The sequence below is a fragment of the Trachurus japonicus genome, chromosome 7, assembly GCF_045865225.1.
Source record: "Trachurus japonicus isolate A0001 chromosome 7, Traja_1.0".
Lineage (NCBI taxonomy): Eukaryota > Metazoa > Chordata > Actinopteri > Carangiformes > Carangidae > Trachurus > Trachurus japonicus.
The window spans coordinates 4325902-4342042 of NC_140913.1; the positions used below are offsets into that span (position 1 = coordinate 4325902).

Consider the following 16141-nt stretch of genomic DNA (forward strand, 5'->3'; position numbering starts at 1 on the left):
GGGGGACTTAACTACCCAGGGCCCGAGTAGGGAGAAGGCCCATGAAAATTCAGATTCTCTCTTTGCCCCCCCCCCACCCCCCCCCCCCCCCCCCCCCAATGTCATAATTTATTTCAAATATTGATAACATCAACCAGGCCTGGAATTTCGTCATTTTAGTGGCAGGGCCACTTGGCCTTTCGTCTTGTCAATTTTTTGAGGGCACAAAGGCCAAAAGCCAGGGCAGCAAGGCCATAAAATAAAACAATGATTTTAAATCCACGTCTTTAATTAATTACCTAACTACCGGTATCTGTAAAATTAATACATAAAACGGGCTCAAGCAAACCAGAAATTTTCAACTTTAAATTCATTTATGCATTTAATTTTTTGCACAAGGGTCCAGTCCAGCTATGTTCTGAAATTCCTATCTTACTTGTTCACTATTGCACTGGGCGATATGAGAAAAAATACTATCACAATACTTTTTCTTCATATCAGTTGACATCAATTTATATCACGATATAAAAATGAGAATATGCACCGGCTTATCACGATATAACTCAAATCACTATTTTGGTCAAGCTTAAATATTCCCTTATTGTCACAAGTGAGATTTGAAGTTATTTTCCTGTCGAAAATTGAACATGACAGATGTGATGATGAACATTATACAATATCATATAAATAAAACAGATGTTAGTATAGTAGCTTGCCTGGGTCTGGGCAGTGTTCAGGTCGGCACAGTTGATCTTTACGCCAGAGTGCGGTGCGTTTGTATCGGTGTGAACGCAACAGTCTCTGGGCTGAGCAGCAGCAGCAGCAGAGCGACCGCACCGTGACCGCGTCCGTGTTGGGTGAACGCGGCCGGACGTCGGTCCGCTCCAGCTGTCTGGCGTCTCCATTGTGAAAGTTTAGCGTTACTTCAGAGTTAATGACGCACCACGCATCTTTTCACGGTCAGCCATCCGAGTTCTCCTTGACTCCTTCACATTTTCTTCCGAGGCAAAACTCTTTTTTTATTTTTTTCTATTTTCTACCGGCGGTGTTCCTCTGCTGACGCCCACGGCTGTAGCAGCTCAAACACTTAGCACGTGTTGACATGTTGTGGCTTGGCTCTTTTCCAGCCACATGATTGGTTCAGCGGGTGGGGGGTGTTTGATGAAGTCACCTGGTTGGCTGGTGATGGATTGGTCGTCAAAAAGCCGGTGCATATTCTCATTTGTCCAGGTCATAGTATCTCAAAGGAGGTTAAATGGAAAGCAACTTGACTTAGTTATTAGTCTGGGAAGACGTTTCACCTCTCATCCAAGAGGCTTCATCAGATTGGTCATCAAACTGTTGTTATAGCCCGCCCGAGTGGTTTATGCATTGTTTTTTCTTCAAAGACGCAAGTGTCAAAGCCGTGTTGATAGGAAAGAGGCAAAGGAAAAACCGCAAAATCAATCGGGGCAGTGCGGGTGGGGCATCAAGGCCACTGTGGCCTTAGGGCGGATATTTTTTTCAAGGGCACAAGGCCAAATCGGACGGGCATGAGGGCCATGGCCCTTGTGGCCCTCGTGAAATTCCTGCGCTGACATCAACTGAGAGAATGAACTCCGTGTCAAAGTCCTCCCAACATATTGGACATTCTGGCCCCCTCTTGGAGGCGTAAAATGGTTTAGTCCGCCCATAGACAGCGGCCGGCGACAAGTGTAACGTCAGTTTGACCAGATTGAATGAGGCTAGCTTTCAGCATGCCACCCAAAAAACATAAATCGGGGTATCAGAAAAAGAAAGAGCAGAAAAAAAAATTAAGAAGGCAGAATTAGGGGAAGCAACTGTTAAAGGGATATTTCAACATTTTGGCAAATTGGCCCAATGCCATATTCCCTATAGTTTTAGGAGTATATTTGTTACCTTTAGGCCCCATCCAGACGAATACGCAGCTTCACCGAATCTGATCTTTTTCTTAATCGTTTTGAAAAAATCTCTGTAAACACGGCATCGTTTTTAGAAATATCTGCGTCCACACGGATCACCTGAAAACGACCCAAAACGCTGTAGTACATACTGCAGGCGTGTGTGGCGCTGCAGCGCTGCCAGACAAACACTTAAGACAGCTGAAGAAGACGGGAAGTCCCCCGCTGTATTCAAACTCAAACATGGATTAAATGTTGACAGGGAGTCGTGTCAGAGTAAATATGACGATCAGTGATAATTAAACAGGCGCGATTCAGCCGCAGCGTCTGAGCGACGCGACGTTAGTCGGCCGTTGTTGTTACGTCCATAGACTGTGGAGCTGCTGCAGCGGTGTGTGTGTGTGTGTGTGTGTCTCAGGTTACAGGTAGAGCGGCGGGGGGCATGACATCATCGTTTCAGAAAAAATCCGTATTGGCCGTCCAGACGAAAACGCTGGGGCGGCGTTTTCAAATTTTCCCACTCTGGGACCCGTTTTCACCCCCTGAAAATGCCGTATTCGTGTGGACGCGAGGCCGATCCGATAAAGTATTTATCCGGATTCGAAAAAAACGGATTCGTGTGGACGGGGCCTTAATTGTCGGTGCAAGCTATTTTTTAGATTGGCAGAGATATGATATGAGATAATAACAGAACATAGTTGTTTTAGGTTGGTTTTATTTGGTTCGTCTGTGTCCCCCTCTGCCTCTGTCACCACACACTCTGCCACTTGTAATGGGAAATTTTGGCATAGCATGTTATATGCTTTAAGACTAGGGCACAAACATGTTATTCGAGTGAACATTCCTATGATGACAATTTATGTGGCCTTATCAGGGGAAGCAATATCCACACAGAGCAGGCCCGAGGTCAGGACCTGAAGGATCTCTTTGACACAGTGCCTGTGGAGATTTACCACTCTCACTATCAGGGGGTGAAGCCAGGCATGGCGCCATATATTTTGTCTGTTCAAAGCTTTGTTGAACTATAAGATAGCGTGTCTCTAAACTTCTTCAGCTCACTCACTCACTGACTGTACTCCTGTTCGGGTGTGTGTGTGACTCCATTCATGAATGCCTTTTATTAAAACTCAAGAAAGACAGCTGACGTGTCCACTCATCCTTTTTTAATACTTTGGTGAAGGAGCAACATTTTTTGCCACCACAATCTGGCGACCACGAAGGGACCCCATCTGTGAGCGGATTTTTTGGTTCTGGACCAAAGGTGCTTAGAGTGTGCACGACAAGGGCTTGGGCTCTTGGAAAACCTCAAACTCCCCCACAAAAGAAGGTTGAGAAGAGGGCCTGACGTCTGGAGGACCGAGAGTCCCCTCACTGTTGGGGTCCAATGAACTTGGTGGCTACGGAAAACACCTCGCTGCTTCTTTCTGGTGAGTTTCGAAAAAAGAAAAAGGCCGAATTGCGCAAAGTTTGCCTCTCTGCCTACTATTTAAAAGTAGAGTCGGCAGACGTGCCGGGCACCATATCTCTCCCAGCGGAAGGATGACACACGGTGTTTGAGAGGACAGGCTTGTCCTAGGTTTTAGAATCTAGATGGTCAGAGGGCCGTAATCCTCGGGTCTGAGGGCCGTAAACCTCATGGAAATAATAAGGTTCAAGATCTTATTCTAGTGGTTTGAGTCCACTAGATTTAGCGGTAAAAGGAAAAAATAAAATAAAATAAGGTTCAAGTCCTTATTCTTGTGGTTCAAGTCCACTAGACTTAGCAGTAAGAGAAAAAAATAAAATAAAATAAGGTTCAAGTCCTTATTCTTGTGGTTTGAAACCACTAGACTTAGAAGTTTATTTGTTTGCCTGTTTTGGGCGGTTTAACAATTTTGACTGTCTGAAAAAAAAAAAAAAGAGAGTAAATTAAAGTTGGAATCTGTTAAATGAAAATAAAATAAATATCCAAATTTAGTAGTAGGCTACTATTTTCATGGTAAATTAATTAGTAATTAAAAGAAAAGTAACCTAAATTGGTCTGTTTAAAACAAAATCATAATTAATAGTGACATTTTTCCTATTACTATTAAAGGAGTAATAGTGAGTAAAAGAGTTAAATCTAAATTTGATTTCTTTTAAGTAAAATTGCAAACGTCTGAGAGAATAATCATGGGAGCAGGTAATAGCAAACCCTCTGGAGGTAATCCATCCGAGGGACCAGATTATGAGGCCCCAAATGTAAAGTACATGATGACTAACTATGGGAAGGAAGCCGTAGCCCAATTAGATCTGTGGGTCAGAGAATTAAAATTTCCAAAAACAGGAAGCCTCAGCGTTAAACAGCTGGAGTTTCTACACATGAGATTACAGATAATGGCGGAAGAGCAACTAAATAGTAAAGATAAAAAAGAAAAGGAAATTGAGATAGACTGGAAAGCTTTTGACATGTGGATGCATGAAGCAGAGCGTAGGCAGGGCTCCAACAGGACCGTGCCCCGGTGTCTGAAGCTGGATCCGGACCTGGACTCTGCTCCACCTGCACCTCCACAGCCACAGCAGCACCAACCTCCACCTCCACCTCCACCTGAAATTCAGCCTGCACCTGGCCCTCAACCTCAGCTTCCACAACTCCACTCCTCGCCATTATCTCCATCTGCATCTTTAACCACATCACCAGATCTGGCAAACGCATATGCCACTCTACAAGAAACACTCAGAAACCTGAGTCTGAGTCCCCCACCATACAACCTCAGCTCCGCAACGCGGTCGGGCCTGGGTTTCAAGAAAATCACAGACTCGGCCACGGCCGAACCAGGAGCAGAGGGACACGTGACGGCGCCCGTGATTGAAGTGGCCGTGGGAGATGGGCAAGTACAACTAGTGTACCTGAGGCCATGGACAGTGGACTTTAAAAAGGCCAAGGAGACAAAGTTGAGGACTGAGAAAAGGGCAGCAGATAAAAAAGCAAGGAAAATCATGGCTTCGCTGGCTGCAGACAATGAACGCAACCGCGAATACCGCAGACGCAGATGGCAAAACAGAGGCCGTGACTGCGGGCGCGGAGCAGTGGGCCGAGGTGGTGGAGACAGAGACTGTTGTTTTCGTTGCGGGAAGAAAGGACATTGGGCACGGGACTGCCGCACACACATGGAAGCAGAGGATTGACTAGATGGTGGGAGCGGGAGTCAGGACGGATCTAGTGGAGACACTGAGCCGGCTGGGAGCATGCTGGAAACACGTGAGAGCACCAACACTAACACACACTGATACACAGACACATGCTGCACGCCGTAACACTGATACTGCCACTGATTCTAGTTAAGCAGCTGTGAACTTGATAATAAATAGCTTAAATTCAGCGACACGTATTAGTAGACAGTTGGTGTGGGTGGGACATTTTTCTTTGATTTTTTTTTAAGATACACAGCTCCACTAAAATGCATTTGTTCCTAATTTGGGAAATTTTTCAAACATTCATTGCTTAGTTATGACAGAAGTCCAGTTTTTAAATTGATGAAAAAGGATTGTATTTGTTTGTTAGGTTTATCTTTGATTTGGACACTGGACGGGGTATAAGTGAGATAAGGGTAGAAAACTATCAATGCTTTTCCACCACCCCGACACGCAAATCATGTTACGGGGGAAAGTAACTCTCCCCCTGCTCTGTTGTGCTGCAGCTCAGAGCACACACACACACACTTTGACGTCACATGCCCGCGCTGCAGTCTAGGCGGGGATTGTCTGAATTCAAATAGGTTATTTTGAGATAATGTTAAATGTATTGCCTCAACAATCTGAACCACACATCTCATTGGTGAATCCTGCATGTACAAACTTGGATAATTGGGTACAGAAGCTAAATGCTTCCTTAAACTAGACGGCTACAGCTGATCCTGAGGTGCACTTTAAAGAAGTCCTGAGGGCAAATTGCACATTGTTGAATAATGATGTTGAAGTTGAGGATGAGATCATATTTCTTTTTGACTATCCCAATTTTCACATAGACAAGAAACGGTTTAAATCTGTTGAAAATATCTCGGAATCAAAAGATGTTCTCAGTCATCTCTGGGCTAAAAGTAAGCATGAAGTTCTGATTAAAAACAACTATCAGCCTGTTGTTATAACAATTACATCACACTGTTTTGTCCCTGTTGTAACCAGTATCCTCTCAGACATGAAGCAGTTAAAGGCATTAGGCCTGTGTATGATGCTTTGTTGAAAGCTGGTGTGATTGTGCCACGTGCTGGTTCTCCAGTGAGAACCCTCATTTTTTCTGGTGCATAAGATTCGACCTGAGGGCGAGCCTGTGGAGTGGAGATTTGCGCAGGGCCTGCAGGCTGTCAATGTTGCTGTGCAGGCCATGGCGCCGATGGTACAGAATCCATACACTATTTTGTTTTGAATTCCAACACATAGTATATGACTTTTTTTAGTTGTTGATCTTTCAAACGCTTTCATGTAGTTTGACAGTCAATTTTGGTTTTGCCTTGTTGTTTTTGGTGGGACGCTGTATGCGTTCGCTCGTTTTGCGTGAGGGTCAGTGTGAATCTTCAACGATTCATAACTGTGCTCTGAGGGACAGACTGGAGACTCTGGAGCGGCCAGAGGGGAGTGTTTTGGTTGCAGAATGTTGATGGTATTTGGATTGCATGTGAGACCAGAGAGAGATGCATTAAAGCTGCTCTGGCTCTTTTCACCCACCTGGCTGTACAGGGGCACTAGGCCAGCCTGTCCAAACTGCAGTTTGTTGCCACAGAGGTCACATTTTGGGTCACGTGATCACAGCAGAGGAAAAATCCCTCTCATTCAAAAAGAAAATTTCAATTCGGAGAATTTCCAAACCTTTTAAAGAAACAGGTATTATGATTTTCTTTGGCCATGGCAAGCAAGCAGAAAATGGGTTGTTCATTGTGCAGTAATTTAGGCACCATTAGCAGCAATTGCTCATGGGAAAGGCCTAAAAGCTCAGACCCTGTCACTTAGATGTACCACTGACGACTGTGGAGGCTGACGACAGTTTTTCAGTGACTTTAAAATAGTAGCAGAAAAAACCTCCGACACTTGGATTACCTGACTGCTCATGACTTGGACCATAACTGTGGACGAGAAGGGTGGGATTATGATTTCTGACAAGTACTGTTTTAACCCTGTTACTCTCCTGCCAACAGTTGAAGATGGAAAGCCACGTGACCATGTGGCCATCATAATGTCTGTTTACTCCCACAGGCCAGAGTTAAAGGATACTCTACTCAGTTTTTTTTTTTTTGTTGTAGATTGTTAATTTTAGCAGGATGTTGAACACATTGGGGTGAATGGAGACAACTTCAATGGAACTTAAATGATCAGCATTAGATGGTGTTTTTAGATGAAATTCTGATGCCAAACGAACACCTTGTTGTGCTAAAGTCCACATTAACGGCATTGACCCCTTCCCTCTTTAGGTCTTACCAGGACGAATGCAGCTGCACATGTAGCTTCAAGGCTATTTCTTGTCTCACACATGTTGTGCCAGTTGTTTTTCTCTAACATCCCTGATTCCATCCCCACAGTTGTGGCTGACACTGGCAGACGCCACCCGTTTGATAAGACTGTCTCTGGGCGAGGGAAATCTGTGCTGTTTTTTCTCCCTTGTTTACATTTTCCTCCAGTGTGAAGGTGACACATGGGTTGAACCATGTGTCAAATGGGGGGATGACTGATGATTGAATGATTGAAGTATGTATGGAATCACTGGCCAGTGTGTGGATGAATGATGTGGTATTGTGCATTCTCGTTGTTGTCTGTTTGTTTTTTCCTGTTGTTTGTTCTTCGTATAAATTTTACCAACAGGTGGAGGTTGCCCTACAGGGCCAGCAGACACAGAGCTGTGTGACCGCAGGTCAGGCGACTACATCGTGGTGAACGACCATGACATCCCTGTAAGCAGCTCGGGTGCGGCCTAAGGGTGGCGACCAGTTTCCTGCTGGTTATCTCCATCACCGCGTGGCTGTCGGTGCTGTTACTGAAGGACATCTACAACCGCAGGACGAGCAACAACGTCATGACAGATTCACCTCACCCAGGCCACAAATCTACACCACACGCTTTGCATTCTGGTGAAGACATCTGCTGTTACTGTGAGTAACACAACATCGAGCTGGAGGACAACGTTGTGATGAGAGCTGCAAGGGTGCTGACCTACGCAAGCTGCCGTGCTTGCGCTGGCCTGTCACATGAGAAAGGTAACTCTGTGCCGTTGAACACCTCTTCCTAAAATTCTGGGGGCAATGATTGCTTTTACCCAGAAAGAAATGGCCCTGCACTCGTAACTCACAACCCGACAGAGGAACGGCTGAGGATTCAACGCAACTGTTGTGAGTTACGAGGGGCTGAAGGTTTGTTCCTGGAGTGTTTCCACAGTTGTTTTGAGAACAACTCCACTTTTCCCAAAGGACCACAAATCCTACTACTCAGAGAAGCGCAGTTTGTTCACTGTTACACCCAGAGAGCAGTCTCTGGGTACATCAGCACGTGGATAACCTGTGATGGCGACAGGTAATGTGGGACGACAACTTGGACATCTTCAGATGTGACCTGATATGGTCGCAGGTTTCAATTCTCATAAACATTGACTTTAGGATCACTCTCATTCTCACAAGAACTACAGAGTTGCAGGATGAGCTCCTTTAAGTTTCCATATTCAGTGTTGATAATTTTTCACATTGAGTGATGTAACCAATAAAGTTGTTTTTTTTATGTTTTCAGTTTAGGATAATCACAAAACACCATGTTTGGTTTTCATGCATTGCTATATGTGTGGGTTTGATGTTTTTGCTTATCTTTAACAGTAGTATTTTATCATTGCTTGTGATTTTGTTTCTACTGCTGGACATGACGGTGATTACTGAAAGTCTGAATTTCACAAACACAGTTTTGATATCTCTGATTGTTTCATGTTTTTGGTTATTCGTACCATTGGTGACATCAGTGGTGGACTGGAATGTAGAGTGGGTTTCCCCCCCTTCTGGGGAGGACGATGAGTTGCTTTAACTTTGTATTTTTGCATTAATCATTCCTCACTGATGTGCAACTTATGTTTTTATGCGTGTTGTTCTGAACTGTATTGGAGCTGTCATGTCCTGTTGATGTATGAGAGGGAATCAAGCATTACCCTTGTCACGGAGGGAATGGAGAAGTGTGTGCCAGGACATGTGAAAAGAACTGTTACATTTTGTTTTTTTTTATTATTAGTCTAATTACGCTCGTGTAATCAATGTTAGTGATTTCTACTTATAGTTGAACAACGATCATGGTTTTTGGAGATGGTTGATTTATCAGCTTACACCGTGTTATGATTTTGTTTTAGTCTCACAGTTTGATTTGATTTGTTTTGTGTTATTCTGGGTCTTCTGCATATTATTTGGAGTACATTAGTTTAGCATTGATTATGGGATTTTTTCCTCATCATATTCGAGGTTTTTTCCCCTTTTATCTTAAGTTAAGTGCAGCTAGACGGATGAGTCTTTTACCCTCCTCTTGTCAAGTGAGGGGAGGGGTTTTGGCTCTTCTGTGCCTGTGACCTGGGGTCCTCTGCCTGGGGTCTGTAAACTCCCGAGTTGGAGACTGGGGGTGCTGGCGTTTGGCTGGTGCGGGGCAGGGCACCAAAGGTCATGGGGTAGTTCAGTACAAAAATTTCCTGTTTCTTGTTTGGTTTAGCATAAAAATGCTAAAAAGGGTGGAATGTAATGGGAAATTTTGGCATAGCATGTTATATGCTTTAAGACTAGGGCACAAACATGTTATTCGAGTGAACATTCCTATGATGACAATTTATGTGGCCTTATCAGGGGAAGCAATATCCACACAGAGCAGGCCCGAGGTCAGGACCTGAAGGATCTCTTTGACACAGTGCCTGTGGAGATTTACCACTCTCACTATCAGGGGGTGAAGCCAGGCATGGCGCCATATATTTTGTCTGTTCAAAGCTTTGTTGAACTATAAGATAGCGTGTCTCTAAACTTCTTCAGCTCACTCACTCACTGACTGTACTCCTGTTCGGGTGTGTGTGTGACTCCATTCATGAATGCCTTTTATTAAAACTCAAGAAAGACAGCTGACGTGTCCACTCATCCTTTTTTAATACTTTGGTGAAGGAGCAACATTTTTTGCCACCACACACTCTTGGGCCTTTCTCGCATTAGTGATGCCCACCAAATCACACTCTCTTGCGTGTATCAACCTCACCAATCAATGCTTCCACTTCACATTGTGTGAAGTTTCTTTTTTTGGCTCTCTTTTCTTGCTCCATTGTTCCTTGCTCAAGCTTTGAATATTCATTGAGGGTGTTCCCCTGACCTTATATAGGCACCATGTGGGCGGGGAAAAGCGCTTCCTCACGTGCACCAACTTTAGAATTGATTGTGATTTATAAGTGGAAACAGGCGTAGCCAGTAGTCGAGTTGAGGGGGGATGGGGGGGGATGGAATCCCCCCTGAAATAAAAACGATCAAAATCATCCCCCCTATGAAAATGCCATCCCCCCTCTCCATCCCCCCTTTAGATTTAATTTTGGACATAACCATCATTATATTCAGGCTGTGGCCTGGCCTGGGCTTCCCGGCTCTAGCCCCGAACATTTCTTATAGCCCAGGTCCAGGATGTTTCCTCAGACGGAGTTAAACAGAAGCACACATTAACTGAGAAGGTAGTTTTGTAATTTCCCGGTCACAGTGAATGCAACACAGGCACGAGAGAAGTGTTGTAGAAGCGAGAATCCTCCTCCGTGTTTTATTGGTTAACAGCCAGGTAACCAAGGTGACAATCTGAACTCTAGCGATAGATAGCGTTCCGAGCGGTTCCGAATCACGGAAAAGGGGAGAAGTTTCTGCAATCGTGGTGACTCGCGCCAGCAGGGGCAGACCGCCGGTGGGTCAGTGGACCGGCCCGGTCCGGTCCGGCGTGGTGCTGCAAGTGACCTGCTGACGTTTTTGCTCAGCAGAGTTTTGTTTTTGCTCTCCAGCCACAGCTCCACACTAGACCAGTTCTGAGTTCACTTTCATACACTTTAGCCATTCTTGTCATTACAATGAAAGGAACCTTAGTCAGTAGGCCTACTAAATGGGCTTTTTTAAATGTTTTATCTGAAGCAATGTTGTCTTTTCCCTTTATTTTCTCCTCAGAGTACACCAGAATGCCTTATTTATGTGTTAAAAATCACATTTTTTTTTCGGGGGGAGTGCCCCCAGACCCCCCTACAGTGCTGTATAAAGATGGCAAATCAATTAAAGCCCAGCTGAGTTGGTACTTGTGGAGAAGCTCCATAATAATAATAAAATATATATATTTATATTCATTCATTCATTCATTTTCTATACCGCTTATCCTGCACTAGGGTCACGGGTGAGCTGGAGCCTATCTCAGCTGACTTTGGGCGAGAGGCGGGGTACATCCTGGACAGGTGGCCAGTCTATCGCAGGGCCAACATATATGGACAGACAACCATTCACACTCTCATTCACACCTATGGGCAATTTAGAGTCGCCAATGAACCTAACCTGCATGTCTTTGGACTGTGGGAGGAAGCCGGAGTACCCGGAGAGAACCCACGCATGCACGGGGAGAACATGCAAACTCCACACAGAAGGGTCCCATATATATTTATATATAATTTATAATTTTATAATAATAAATGATATAATTTACATGAATTACACTACCCCCCCCCCCCCCCCTTTTTTTTTAATAAGGTGAAAAAAATTGACCATCCCCCTTGAATTTTTTTTACAACTCGACTACTGGGCGTAGGACGTGCGTGTGCACTCGGTTATAAATCTGAAAGTTTTTGTGCGCACGCATTTCCTGTGTTTCCTCCGTACGCCACCTGTAGTCATCTTTTCTGCGTAGTTTTATAAATGAGGCCCCTGGACTTAGGCCTGTTGACTTTTTCAAAGTTGATACTTTGTGTTTTTCCCTTTGTTTGGGCTTTGGATCCCTGTGTTGTTTTACGTTTGGTTTTTGAAATAAATAGTTTTAGTTCGCACCTTCGCACCTCCCTGTGTCTGCATTTGGGTCCCGTTTCCCCACACCCTGACATAACTGTTGTTCCAGTCTTTACCCACAGTGGCTTAAAGCAGAAGTAAGTGATATATTTGTGTTAATATAAGTCTTAAATAGTTCTATCTTCCGACAGCAATCACTTCTATAGAGTGTTTGGACTGAAACACGGGTCTGTCAGTCACTCTGCTCTGCTCTGAGCCGAAGAGAAAACATTTATCGTATCCTACAGTTTTTATCCAATGAGGAGAGAGAACGGCATGCAGGGCTGTGTGTGCAGCCAGGGAACGCCGTGAATGTGGCGACGTAGGGACGAGGACTGTTATGGTGCGTTCAAGGAAACTCGTATTTTTCCGACCGTGAAATGGTACCAGTTCGATCTGGTACGAGTTCACCGGTCGGAAGATACGAGTGGCCGTTATAGTGACTTTCACCGGTAAAACAGGTCGGAAAAACACGAGTGGGTTGCAATCGGGAGACATGGATGATGAGGGCTGTTTTTTCCTGGGAAACACAGGAGCTCCCCGAACCCCAGCAAGGACCTGGAACGCCTGTTGAAGCAGTGAGTATACATTTGCAAAGGCCAGCCAAACTTTCAGTTTCATGGAAACCGCACATAATGTCAACCCTCACCTCCGCACATACAGTATCTCCTTTTCTAGAAAAAAAAGCAGGGATTTTGATGAATACCGGCCATGTTTAGCTTGAGTTTTCTCAGGAACGGAGGCACGTAGAAACAAACGGTTTGTGGCCATTTGAAGCATAGAGTTTCACCTATCAAATGAGCCGTAATATGTGTTGGTGGCAATAATATAGAATACGCTGTGGCTCTACAAAAATCATCAAAAATGGTCTAAATTGCCGGTACACTTGACGAAAACTTTGGAAAAGAGCGCGGCACTCAATGAGTTAAGTTGTATACTGGACATTTTAAAAGTAAATTGTTTATGTGCAGTAAAATGAACAACAATTGCCATTCTCAATTTCACCTTTCACACAACAAGCAAAGTCTCTTTTTCAGGAGTAGAACTGAAATCTTTTAGAAATCAGGCAAACATGCAAACCCTCATTGATTTTCTAATGTTTAGTTTTCTCAGGACAGAGATAACGTTGAACGGTTTCCCAACTACTGCTGGGAAATCATGTGTCGTTTTTTTGAGAGAGGTGAAAGGATAAAAGGGGGAGTAATTACAGAGCATTCATCTGCATTGACAGCAGAATAGATCAGGAGGAAGATGAGCAGGACTCTGTTGTGGCTCCTGGCCACTCTGGCCTTTGCCTCCCTGATATCTCAGACTGATGGATCTGAATTGTAAGTAGACCTCACCTAATTATACTTTCTTTGTGTTTTAATCAATACAGCCAAAAAACTGCTGAACCTCAGGGGCTCTTTGCTCTTATAACCCATTTCAGCGTATGAATTTGCAGATCAATTCAATCAATGAAAAACAAAAGTCAGTTGTATTTTACTTCTTCGCCTTACATGATAAAAAAAACTTTTTTCTTACAGTTTGTGTTATGTAAATGAGGGTAATGTTGTCTTTTGAATTATACCAGTTGATGTTTAACATTGGATTCAGCGAACAGAGTCCAGAATCATGATGAAATGCTGCATTGATCTAGTCCTGGATCTTTATCAAAATAATCAAGTTTAAAACTCACCCAACGACTTAAAACAAACATTAACTGGTCTAGAGTATGGTGCAACATCTGACTCTCCTCCAGGAATCCAGACCACCAGATGATCCACTACAATTATGTTTTGAGAACCCATCTCACTCCACAAAAGCTGGCCAAGTTTTCTCCCAACCACTCACCCAGTTGTACATACTGTACAATACTGTACATACTTTCACATAATGTGGGACTGTACTGAAATCAACGCCTTTTGGCGATGAGTTCTATCTCTGTTGTCCTCCATTATCGGTAAAACTCTCCCTTTTACACCAACTTTGATTTTGTTAAATGACGACTCTGACTGTCATCTTTCAGTTTCAATTCAGTTTTATTTGGGTGGGACAGTGCAAGTTCATGAACAAGACGTATAGAATTGTAAACAAGCCAGAGATTTTAGCCACAGGCTAATTTCCATCTGTTGTCCCGTTTACAGATGTTCCCTGGAGTACAAATACAATAAATAAAAAAACATGTTATCACAGTTATAAAATAGCAGCATTCAGTTTACAGTTCAGTTTCCAACCGCTGCATTCTCTGAGCTGGCATCACTGTAGCGATAAGAATGGTAGCCATCAGATGGAAGCAACCCGATATATTAAACATCCCACAACGGCTCACATTGGTTGTGGATATCTTGAACTTGGAGATTTCAGTTGCAAAAATACATGGTGCCAAACGGATGAATGTAGCGGTATTGGAAAAGGGAAGAGAGCAGATCAAAACACTTTTGGTTCCACAGTCAAGATAACATAATCATGGAGAATTGAGGATATGTACAGTACATGGTTGCCTTAACCTCTGTCCTCTAAGCTTTCCCTTGCTGTTTTTTTGTTTGTTTGTTTTTATTTTTATTCTGTGTCCTTGTCATGTTCTGTATGATTGGTAGTTGTTTGTGGTTTTGCTGTTTGTATGTTTTAATAATGAGCTGTATGGACTGTTTGGTGGCTTCTGCACCTAAGCAAATGAAGCAAAAAAAATATTTTTAAAAAAGTTAAAAACTAACCAAGTTTAAAGTCCATGTTGTCTTTTTTCACACCGATGCCAAGGAGGTAGAGGGTTGTTATAATGAGATTAAAAAAATGTTTCTAAACAGTGACAACACTGTACTATTTATTATTATCATATGTGGTTTACAGATTTGATCCATTTCAAAGAGCAGATGGTACACAGTGACTACTATGTGTTCTCAATCTTTGTCTTTTCTCACTGCTGTGCAGGAAGGTGATGTCTGCCCCTAACCTGTTGCGTGTAGGAACAATAGAAAACATCTTTGTGGAATGTCAAGACTGCAGCGGCGCAGACAGGGAGGTCAGGATCAATGTCATGAACCACCCAACCAAAAGTAGAAGGCTGGCATCCACATCTCTTATCCTTACCAGTGCAGAACGTTTCCAGGGAATTGGACAAATACAGGTACCTGACACACTGTTACTTATGCCTTCACATTCTATCATGACCTCAAATAAGAAAGCAGGAAATAAGGAATGCAGAAATGCTCATCACATACACCCTGCTGCTCACACACTGCTCCTCTCTTCTTCTGTCTGACCTCAGATCCCTGCAGAAGAATTCAGCAGGGACCCAACCGTGAAGCAGTATGTCTACCTGCAAGCTCAGTTTCCTGACAGGATACTGGAGAAAGTTGTCTTAATGTCCTTCCAGTCTGGTTACATCTTCATCCAGACTGACAAGACTCTGTACACCCCCAACAGCAGAGGTGAGTCCAGGACTACATCAGTGCTGAAAAACTGAAGAAACTGTGCTGATTTTATTCATATTAGTTGAACTAAAGTACTTTTTTTCATTATGTAAATACTGTAGACATCTTCAGCCCTTACAGTGCTGGGGCCTCATGTATCAATGTTGCGTACGCACAAAAAAGTGGCGTACGTCATTTTCCACGCCAACGTTCAGATGTATCAAAAGTGAAATGACCGTGGAAAAGTGCGGTGGCCCACGCCAACTCCATAGCTGGCGTACGCACGTTTCTACAGCTATTGTTCCTTTGGCGACACTTAGAGGTGAAGCTGGGAAACTGTTAATAATGTGAAAACAATTAGTCCTCAGAGTAATGTGCGCATCAGAGACACATTTATGAACAACTAACCCATCCATGTGTTGCAAATAGATAGGTGGATAGAAAAGCACGCGCAAAGTGGTGCAGAAAATAGCATCAGCTTTAGTCTTAAGATATTGCAGATGCTGCAGTGCGAAGTGCACACGAGTCCCGGAGGTTTTTTTTTGCACATAATGACTCTTTTGGTTTCCGAGGGCAATTCTCTTGGAACTGAGCGCAGTGCGCTGCGACCGGCCTGAGCGCGCGACACGGCGGGGAGCCATGGGTCGCCTCCATTCAGGTGCTGACCACACTGTGAACAGGAAGCATTTTTATACTATAAATGTACAGATCATATGTGATGCGTAAATGTATCACATATTAACAAACATTGTGGCGAGATGGCTGGTTCAGCGCACGATTCATTCATTCAGCATAGTTGGGGACAGATTACAGGCTGGGACTGTATTCGCGCAAAGTAAATGTATTTGTTTAATTGTCCTATGTAACCCAC

The 16141-nt window shown here is 43.7% G+C and overlaps 1 protein-coding gene across 1 annotated transcript in view; it reads left to right on the forward strand.

The window, feature by feature from the left end:
* The first annotated feature begins 13033 nt into the window (after positions 1-13033).
* Positions 13034-16141, forward strand: part of LOC146984034 (complement C3-like) — a 46155-nt gene continuing 43047 nt past the window's right edge. The window contains exons 1-3 of the mRNA XM_085780844.1: positions 13034-13206; positions 14789-14984; positions 15126-15288. Coding sequence (XP_085636970.1) covers positions 13130-13206; positions 14789-14984; positions 15126-15288 — 436 coding nt within the window. The 5' untranslated portion in view covers positions 13034-13129. The remainder of the gene's footprint in view (positions 13207-14788; positions 14985-15125; positions 15289-16141) is intronic.